The following is a 10,217-nucleotide window of genomic DNA, read 5'->3' on the forward strand; positions in this document are numbered from 1 at the left end:
CTGAATTAACACAAGTTGAAACTCAGGGTGGGGATAGGGACCTAACACAAGTAGAAACTCAAGCTGGGGAAGGAGTGGTTACTGAGGCAGAAAGCTCTGACTTAGATGAGATATTAGATCAAGTAGAAGAGAAGTTTATCACTGAAGAAATGGTAGATACTGGAATAAGGGTAGAAGCTGAGGGTGGGAGGGCAGATGCTAGAGGTATTGTAGAAGAGGAGAGAGAGGAAGATGCCAGTGATGATGATGATGGGCTTAGTGAATCAGACTTAGAAACTGATGACCCTGAATACTTAAATGCTAGAAGAATGAGAAAGGAAATTGAAAATGAGGAATTAAATAGGTTAATGAAGCAGTTAAATGAACCAGACATTGTTGATGAAACTGAAAGTGAGTATGAGCAAAGTGACAATGATATGAACAGTGAAGAATCTGATCTTGGGATTAACAACAATAGGATTGTGTATGACCCTAGTTGTGATCACAAGAGTTTTGAAATTGTTCTTGGAATGAGGTTCCAAGATGGACTGCAGTGTAGGGAGGCATTGGCTACTTGGAATATAGAATATGGTAAGTTTATCAATTTTAGGAAAGTGAGTAAAACTCAGTGCTTTGCAAAATGTACTCCACCATGTGTGTGGAAGGTATATGGCAGTGTAGTAAAAAAGGATGAGTCTTTCATTCTAAAGACACATGCATGGTGATCACTCATGCCCTAGGCATATGAGTAATAAGCTCCTCACAAGAAAGTGGATAGCCAAGAAATACTTGAATGCATTTAGGACTAGACCTAACTTTTCAGTTACTGATCTTAGGCAGGATATTATGAAAGATTCCAATATAATATACCAAGGAACAATTTGTACAGGGCTAAGGAATGGTTGAGGGGTAGTGTAGATTATCATTATGGGTTGATAATGATGTTGGGAACTTAGTGAAATATCCTAATCCTTGTTTTGATGATACCAAAATCAATAGGTTTCTTTTGTAATAGACTAGAACTGCTTGAACTCAAGTGTTAGAGTTCTTTTTCTAGTTTAGTTGCGGTTCTGAAGACTGAAGACTGAAGAACGAAGGACTGAAGACTGAAGTTGCCGACTGAAGCATCAATCGAAGAATCAGTTTTGACTGATTACTTAATGCGAGCCACGTGGAATCATCGGACTGATACTAAAGTAAAGTACTCCCTCCGTCCCGCTATTAATGGCTCGTATTCCATTTTGGGCTGTCCCAACATAAATGACTCGTTTCTATTTTAGGAAATAATAAGGGAACAATTAAGCTTAATTAAATCACTAATTATCTCCCTAATGAACACTCTAATTACTAATTAGGCAAATACACACATTTCACCAAAAAACATAAAATCAATCTTCTCTCTATGCCTGAGTCTTCCCATCGCCACCGCCTCCACCACCTCATAAACCCTAGCGCCGCTTGGTACACGACGCATCTGTCCCCGTCGGCTCTGCGCCTGGTTCACGACGCCCCTCCACCAGCCGTCATTTCCTTCTTCTTTTCGCTTTGAATTATTAACCATTACTAAACACATGTGAACCACACCCCTTTTCACTTAATTTCCTTCTCCTTAATCTCCGTGCCGAAAAGTAACGAGCCATAAATAGCGGGACGGAGGGAGTATCAGTTAAACATTATTCCCCGGACTGAAACTCCAACGTTCAAAGGAAGCCACGCACTCCAGAAGTACAGCCGCATTAAATGCAGAGATCTCAGGATCGTCCTTTCTTTGCAGAGACCATTCTTTTTTGGTGAATTTTCAAAGTTATTCTATTTTTTCTATTATTTTTAATTTTTAATATACCTAATACTGTTAATAAAATAAATATAAAAAATAAATAATATATTTTAAATAAAATCGGATCCACGGGTCGGATCGGGTCGGATCCGGATCTCGAATTTCAAGATCCAGATCCAGATCCGTTTTAGAAAATGAGATCCAGATCCGCGGATCCAAAAAATTGAGATCCAGATCCGTAAAATCGTGGACCGGGTCCAGGATCCACTGCCATCCCTAGTTGTCAACATTCCTGCTAACATTACTCTTATGAACTACACAATGTTACTTTTGGTAATTCAGAGCACTAAACTCTTTCAGAGTTAATTGTTCCATATGTGATTAATTTTAAGTTAATTTAATTATTAATTTATAAGTTAATAAATTTCACATAATATATAATTAAATTAAATTAAATGATTTAACCGTTAAATAATAAATTATATTTTATAATTTTAAAGTTAATTTAGTATAGTATAATTAATTTAATCGATTATACCCAATCAATCATCAAATATACCCAATAAAAAAAATTCAATAACCACATTGCCGAGCCAAATGTTGAGTATCGATTATCAATAATCAACGAGTTTTTGTTCGATTAAGGTATAATCGATATCCAAATAAACATGCATAATAAATACTCACTTCATTCACAAAGAATAGTCTTAAAAGGAAACATCAGGAGTTTTAACAAAAATAGTTGAATGCATTGTGGGTGGAGAAATAATATCACTTAAATGATAATATTAATAATAATGAGTGGATAAAGAGATAAATGTCCAAAAATAAAAAGAATTAATTTTTATTAACGATCCCAAAATAATAAAAAGAAATTATTATTTTTATCCACGGATGAAGTAGTAAATAAATATTTCATAGTTTGTTAAGATTGTAAAGTATGCGAGGCAAAAAAATACCAGAATGTAAAACATTTATAATTCGGCCGGCAAAACATAATTAACCACAAAAGAAATTAAAGTCGAAGCAAATGTCTCAACGATAACTGAAGATGGTTATACACAACCATCTTACTCACATACTGAAATATTTAATCATTGCCTATTATTTAACAATTTCCATATTTGTATGTATTGTAAGAAGAAAAATGGAATATTAGTATACATACATCGTATGCGATCAGCCAAGCCAAATTAAACACCCACCGATCACTTCTCTCTCTACATTCCCTTCCTCCTCCGCACCGATCTGTACACACAAAATTCAATCATCACCGTCTTCAAGCGGCAAAAAGTTTGAGAGTGCGATCAATTGGACTTGCCTTGCTGTGATTGATATAACCGATTTGTTTATTTAATAGTATTACGGATTTGTTCCTTGGCTCCGATAAATTTTATTATGCATGTATATAGGTGTAGGAATGGATGAGCAGTTGGAAACCCTAAGGTTAGTAGATTGGTCAGGGACATCATGGAATCGGAATTTAAATGCGGTGGGGGACACCGCGAGGAGGGAAGATCGGGATTGTTGAGTTGTGTGATGGTTAAAACTTCATTGCCATTTTGCAGGAGTTTTTTGGGGAGTTTTGTTCTGAGAGTATTTGCGTTGATAGTATTGGCGGCAGAGGCGGAGGCTGTAGTGGTTTGTTGATTTGTCTGAGGCGGTGGCGGAGGAGGAAGATGCAGCTGCACTTCTCACCTAGCATGAGAAGTATAACGATATCTTCGAGCAGCAGCAGCGGAGGAAATGTCAACGGAGGAGGAGGAGATTTGATGAAGATCAAGGTCGCAGCTCGCCACTGCTCGTACCGCACTCTCTTCCACACCATTCTTATACTTGCATTTTTGTTGCCGTTTGTGTTCATTCTCACGGCTCTCGTCACACTTGAAGGTGTCAACAAGTGTTCCTCATTCGGTACTTCCCTCGTGTTCCTTTCTCCGATGGTAGTGTGTCATTGTTGGTTTTGTCAGGATGTTACTTGGATCTTTTGGAATTAGTTTATTGTAGATTGGGATTGTTAATGATTTAAGGTTTTGCTTTCTGATGGTGTTCGGTTGCTTTAGGATCTGATTTGATATGTGTGGTCCATGCTAGGTTTTTTATGCTTGGGTTGATAATGGTGAGCTAAGATTGTCATACGGAAACTTCATTCATGTGAATGGAACTTTATGGTGAATAAATGATGATCTGGACTGGAGATATTGTGCTTTTGCTGAACTTCTCATCTTGAGTCATCAAATTGCTTTGTCCAGTTCAGTTTTAGGCATTAGTTTCAGTTTCTTCTATCAAAAGAATATTTTGAAATGTGTAACCTAGATCAAAGCTCTTGAGGGGGGGGGGGGGGGTTAATAGGCGCTTCAACTATTGTTTTATTTTTCATATTGTCAACTGCAGCTTCATGCATAATTTCGATCATAAGTATTTGGGGTGATTTATTTCTCCTCATTTTTTAAGAATAACATTGTCTTATGCATATTCATTGTGAAAAGATGTATTTTTTAACAATTTGTAGTGATAAATAGTTTCATATCCTCAGATATCACTTTATATAAGTGGTGAGGCATTGCCATGTTGCTATTTTAGGTACTCTGTTGAGCTATGTTGCCAATCGGTATATCAGTTTATGTGTGTGAAACTTTGATGAGCGAATGCTTAACTTGGTTTGTAAGCTAATTTCTGAGTGTCATTCTGTCGGTAGACCTGGTTGTTGCTCTATTATGTGTTTTTTGTACGTCTTGCCCATTCCTTCATCTAAATGCCAAATTATAGTGTTCCTTGTATAGTGAATAGTTATTATTCCCTTTATTTTATTTGTTTGGGTTTTAAATTTCACTTTCTATCAATTCAGATTGCTTAGGGAGACGGTTGGGACCAAAGCTTCTTGGTAGAGCTGATGACTCTGGGGTAAACTTCTGTTGTTTTACACTGTACATCTACGGAGTTAATTAGATATATTGGTAATCTTATTTTGAAAGTTAAAACATATATTGTTGTTTCTATATGACAGAGGCTCGTCAAGGACTTTGTTAAAATACTGAATCAAGTCAACTCTGACAAAATCCCCGATAATCTAAAGATCCCAGATTCTTTCAGTCAACTGGTTTCTGAAATGAAAAACAACAAATACAGTGCAAAGGAGTTTGCTTTAATTATAAAAGGAATGGTAAGCCTTCCCTGATGACTGTACTCTGTCTCTTTTCAAAAGTCACCTTTCTTCATTGCTGTAAAATTTTCACCAGCCTTGTGTTCTGAAATATTTTAGCTAATTTTATGCGTTTGATTTGTGAAAGAGATGCTTCTCATTTTCTTTCATCTCTGATAGCCCATCTATTAATTCAAAACTTTATCCATCATGTGATAGGATTCATGTATTTGACTACGGTTTTCCATCCTGAATTCTGATATTTAATTAGAAAATATATATATTTAATGACCTAACTAGTTGATGTGTCCGTTTAATTTTAGTGTAGGATCATTATAACATGGGTTGGAGAAAATCTTTCCTTATATGACATTTGTCAATTGTCATTGAACACCACATTACATACTTACATTTATCTCAAGTATTCTACTACATTAGGTAATTGTGGATGAATTAACCAACAGTAATATTCACATATTCACTATCAGCCATAGGATTTGAAAATCTAACATTACAGATTTACTCTTATTTGTCACCACATTTGTCCATTCTTATTTGATCTTCTATATATATATATATATATATATATATACTCCCTCTGTCCACCAAAAATAGGCCTAATTGGCTTCGGCATGGGTTTTAAGAATTGTGTTAAGTGTTTGTTGAGTGGAATATGGGTCCCACATTTTTTGTGAGTGTAATAGTAAAAAGTGTTTGTGGGGTATATTGCCAAAAATGGATTAGGCATATTTTTGGTGGACGGACTGAAATGGGAAAATACGCATATTTTCGGTGGACGGAGGGAGTATAATTTGGTGGAATAGGCATATTTTTAATTCTAGATTGTTTCAGAAGTTATTCATGTGAATTTTTTTTGGCTGAACAGATTGAGAGCTCTGAAAGAGAGATCAGGGTCTCCAAGTTTGCTGAACTAATGAATAAGCATTTTGCTGCCAGTGCAATCCCTAAGTCCATTCACTGTCTCTCACTGAGGCTGACTGATGAGTATGCTTCCAATGCTTATGCACGCAGACAATTACCTACTCCAGAGTTACTTCCTTTGCTTTCTGACAACTCCTACCATCACTTTGTGTTATCAACAGATAACATTCTTGCTGCTTCAGTTGTTGTGACTTCTGCTGTCCAGTCATCTCTGAACCCTGAAAAGATTGTTTTCCATGTCATAACGGACAAAAAAACTTATGCAGGCATGCATTCATGGTTCGCCCTAAATCCTCTGTATCCTGCTGTGATTGAAGTTAAAGGTATACATCAATTTGATTGGTTAACAAGAGAGAATATCCCAGTTCTTGAAGCTGTGGAGAATCACAATGGAATACGAAATTACTACCATGGATATCACTTTGCTATGGCCAATCTTAGTGATACAACCCCTCGCACATTTGCCTCAAAATTACAGGCTAGAAGTCCAAAGTATATCTCATTGCTGAACCATCTCAGGATATATCTTCCAGAGGTAATTGATACTTATACTTCGTTTTGGTGTCAGATATCTGTATTAACTGGATTTATTGTGAACTGCCTTCGAATGGTCTACATATGCAATCGAACGAATTGCAAACTGTTTCTTTTCTAGCTAATGTAATGTAATCTGCCTGAGAAGGTGTAAAGAAAAGAAAGTTTTCATGGGTGGTTAGTTAATTTATGGCCCCATCAGATAGGACATATATATATAACATTCCCAATAATCAGCCCCTTAAATGGAGCTTGAACTTCTAGGATTTTCTTTGTCATTTATTCTTTAAATACTTTAATTGGTTAATTTGCTTGTTATATTACTATTATTTTCTTTTATTTAACTTGAACTTGCATGTTCTTGATTAAGAGTATCTTCTTGCTACTTTGGGTGAATAGTTCATTTGAGCTAATATATGGATAAGGCCTTGCCAAATCAGGTGGAGTATGCTCTTTCTTTGTCTTAATGAGATCAATTTTTCCTTGCAAGTTATGTGTGGTTCCGTTTTGAAAACTAGTTATATTGTTAGATTACATTTGGGATTAAGAATTTGTTCCATTACTGTATTTTGTCACATGGTCTCAACTATTACCTGTCTTTTTCCTTTGTTAAGCAAAGAATAATATTGTGGTTATGTTCTTCAGCTATTCCCTAACATCGATAAGGTGGTTTTCTTGGACGATGATGTTGTAATACAACGCGATTTGGCTCCTTTATGGGAAATTGATCTCAATGGAAAAGTTAATGGAGCTGTTGAAACTTGTAAAGGCGAAGATGAGTGGGTTATGTCTAAGCATTTCAGGAATTATTTCAACTTCTCTCATCCACTTATTGCAAAGAATTTGAATCCAGATGAATGTGCATGGGCCTACGGGATGAATATCTTTGATTTGCATGCCTGGAGAAAGACAAATATTAGGGATACTTATCACTCCTGGATTAAAGAGGTATATTAATCTTTCATGCAAACTAAGTCTCTTTTTTATTATCTTTCTTTGTAGCTTTTATTGTGTATTTGTTTTCATTGATAAAGGGAATTTATTGTTTAATTTAAAAAGAAGAAAAAGACAAAAAACAAAGCTCACACCTTCTTTTAAGTGTGAATTAAGCCCAACTCTTTTTCTGTGTTCTGGTTTCATGTTAGCACTCGAAAATATTTTCTTTCATGTTCGCACTCAAGAATATTTTCTGGTTATACAAATTTTCTTTCTTGAACTAGAACTGTTAAGAGTGTTTCTTCCGGTTAGCCCAACTAGTGCGACCTCCCTTGCCTAAACTATGCACCTCCTCAATTATGCATGTATATATAGATAGTTATGTTTTGGGTTCTAGTGTAAATAATCCTTATTCTTGTAACTAGAGACCAATTTGGTCCGTAGATCACGATTAAATCGATGGTGAGGATTAGTTTTCACATAGAATAATGTTTTGTAATTATGATAATGCTTTTTTATGTATACTATAATGTTTTATTACAGTTATGCTTTTTGTGTATTACTATAATGCTTCTTTCTATTTCTATGACAATCATAGATCACACAAAGATCAATGGTGCAAATTGATTTCTAGTTGATAGATTAAGGCTAGTTTGTTTGAACCATGTCCTATATATATATAGGGGTTGGTTATAGTGAAAATCACATTTTATAGTGAGAATTGATGACACTGTATGGACATGTAAAGTTATTGCATTCGCCGTGAAATTAAAATTGAAATTTTCTCTCCCTTCAAGATTTGAATCCAAGTGCTGCATTTATCCATTAAGATGATGGATCCACCGTAGATCTTCACGATCGAAGGGATGAGAATGGTTCTCCGTTCTCATTTTAAATAAAAATTCTCATTTGAATCTCAGGTTATAGTGAAAATGACTATTTTTGTGAGAAATGAAAATAACGAGGTGAATAAGCTGCATGTAATGCATGAATAACCACAATTCAATTAAGTTAATTGGTGAAATTTTCGCTCCCTCTAGGATTCGAACATTTGAATGGTTATTCATGCAGTAATAGTAGCTTATTCAACACTATATACTGGTTTATTCATATTAATCCTTATTCTCACAATATATGAGCATTCTAATTGGAACCATTCCATTGATGTATTGAGAATTGAGAATTCGTTTGAACACTAGTGAACAAGTCAATAATTTTGATGAATAAGTCAATAATTTTTATGAACAAGCATTTTGGCTATGGATGTCCCTGAGAGAAGAGTGTATGGAGTGGAAAGTTGTATGTCATTTCACATGATTATTGAAATAATTATCAACCATAGAATTTGAATATCTCACGTTCCAAGTTCATTTTCATTTCTCACCACATTTAGCCATTCTCACTTGATCCTCTCTCTCTCTCTCTATATATATATATATATATATGTATATATATATATATATATATATATACACACACACTAGAATTACTAGAGATCATCATGTCTATTTCCTTGTTGCTATAATCTATCACATGGCCTTAACGTTTCTCCAATTACTTATGAGGGCAATGTTAACACGTCTACTTGTCCCCATCACCTCTTATGTTTACAGCCTTCTTACTAGACGTTGTGTTTGCAGAATCTAAAGTCAAACCTGACATTATGGAAACTTGGAACTCTTCCTCCTGCTTTGATTGCATTTAAGGGTCATGTTCACCCAATCGATCCCTCTTGGCACATGCTTGGCTTGGGTTATCAGAATAACACCAACATTGAATATGTGAAGAAGGCAGCCGTGATTCACTACAATGGACAGTCAAAACCATGGTTGGAGATAGGTTTTGAGCATCTTCGTCCATTTTGGACTAAATATGTGAACTACTCGAATGACTTTATTAGGAACTGCCACATATTGGAGTAGCCATTAGCATGCAGCATGCACCAATGAAAATGGTTGGCCAGAGGTTGGAAATACTACAAATTATAGTCCCCTAGAGAGATATATAGAAAAAATTGTTGATATTAGAATAAAAAAAGACTTAGGATGTGCTCAAAACTGTGCTACATGAAATCTGGATTTTGCCGTGCCTGTGCCTGTGCCTGTGCCTGTATCCCTCAAAGGAAAAGAAATGGATCTTTACCACTAGCAAGAGGCTCGAGAATCACTCTCTTTCAGTCTGTAAAGTAGGGGTTCATCTATATTATGGTTGGATCAAGGACATTACTATTTTTGACCTCCTTGATGGGGTCTCACCTATATCTTAGAGCTCGGAAGGGAATACATGGTATCTGTCCCTGCTATGCATATCGGTGTATGAGATAATATCGGCTGTAAGGCTTCCGCTCCGGCTCCATTGGTCGTACAGATTATTCTTTTTCATCTTTTGTTGATGAGTTTTTGTTGTTATATTTCCCCCATTTTTTTCCTCCTGATATTATATATATCTTAATGGTGATATTCCCTTGTGTAGTTTTGTTACTGGTACCTAATTCAGTTAAGGATTATATAGGTTACGTGGTATCTCATGTGTATTATTTATGCTGCACATTTTACTTAGAGATCTTCACATTATTCTTTCTATCAAAGTAATACAATTGGTTCTTCACATTCTTTTGGCCAAAGCCGTGTTTGCAAGCTTTTTACATTTGTGAATTTGAGTTTTAAAATACTCCCTCGTCCTGCGAAGCTTAGCAATATTTATTTCGAGTTGTCCAGCGAATCTTGAGCACTTTCTTTATATATGGCAAATGTTTTTTCTTTAGTCACTTTTTCATTTTTTTCACCTACCACACTTAACACACAAAATATTAACTCCTTAAAATTCGTATCGAAAAGAAATTGCTCAAGTTTTGTGGACGGAGAGAGTAAGAATTCACAATCAATACAACTAGTTAATTTAAATTTT

General features: G+C 35.4%; 1 protein-coding gene across 1 annotated transcript; it reads left to right on the forward strand.

Moving 5' to 3' along the window:
- The first annotated feature begins 2,796 nt into the window (after window positions 1-2,796).
- LOC130989021 (probable galacturonosyltransferase 13) lies at window positions 2,797-9,917 on the forward strand. The gene is made up of 6 exons (XM_057913017.1): window positions 2,797-3,670; window positions 4,605-4,660; window positions 4,764-4,919; window positions 5,785-6,375; window positions 7,020-7,322; window positions 8,951-9,917. The coding sequence occupies exons 1-6, from the start codon at window positions 3,436-3,438 to the stop codon at window positions 9,230-9,232; spliced, it is 1,623 nt and encodes a 540-aa protein (XP_057769000.1). The 5' UTR covers window positions 2,797-3,435; the 3' UTR covers window positions 9,233-9,917.
- Window positions 9,918-10,217: the final 300 nt, after the last annotated feature.

The sequence above is a fragment of the Salvia miltiorrhiza genome, chromosome 6, assembly GCF_028751815.1.
Source record: "Salvia miltiorrhiza cultivar Shanhuang (shh) chromosome 6, IMPLAD_Smil_shh, whole genome shotgun sequence".
NCBI lineage: Eukaryota > Viridiplantae > Streptophyta > Magnoliopsida > Lamiales > Lamiaceae > Salvia > Salvia miltiorrhiza.

Excerpts from the sequence above, each read along its gene's own strand:
- LOC130989021 (XM_057913017.1), top strand. The coding sequence starts at position 3,436 with ATGCAGCTGCACTTCTCACCTAGCATGAGAAGTATAACGATATCTTCG. Across the intron at positions 6,376-7,019 it reads TCAGGATATATCTTCCAGAG|CTATTCCCTAACATCGATAA; the intron begins GTAATTGATACT and ends TATGTTCTTCAG. Across the intron at positions 7,323-8,950 it reads ATCACTCCTGGATTAAAGAG|AATCTAAAGTCAAACCTGAC; the intron begins GTATATTAATCT and ends TTGTGTTTGCAG.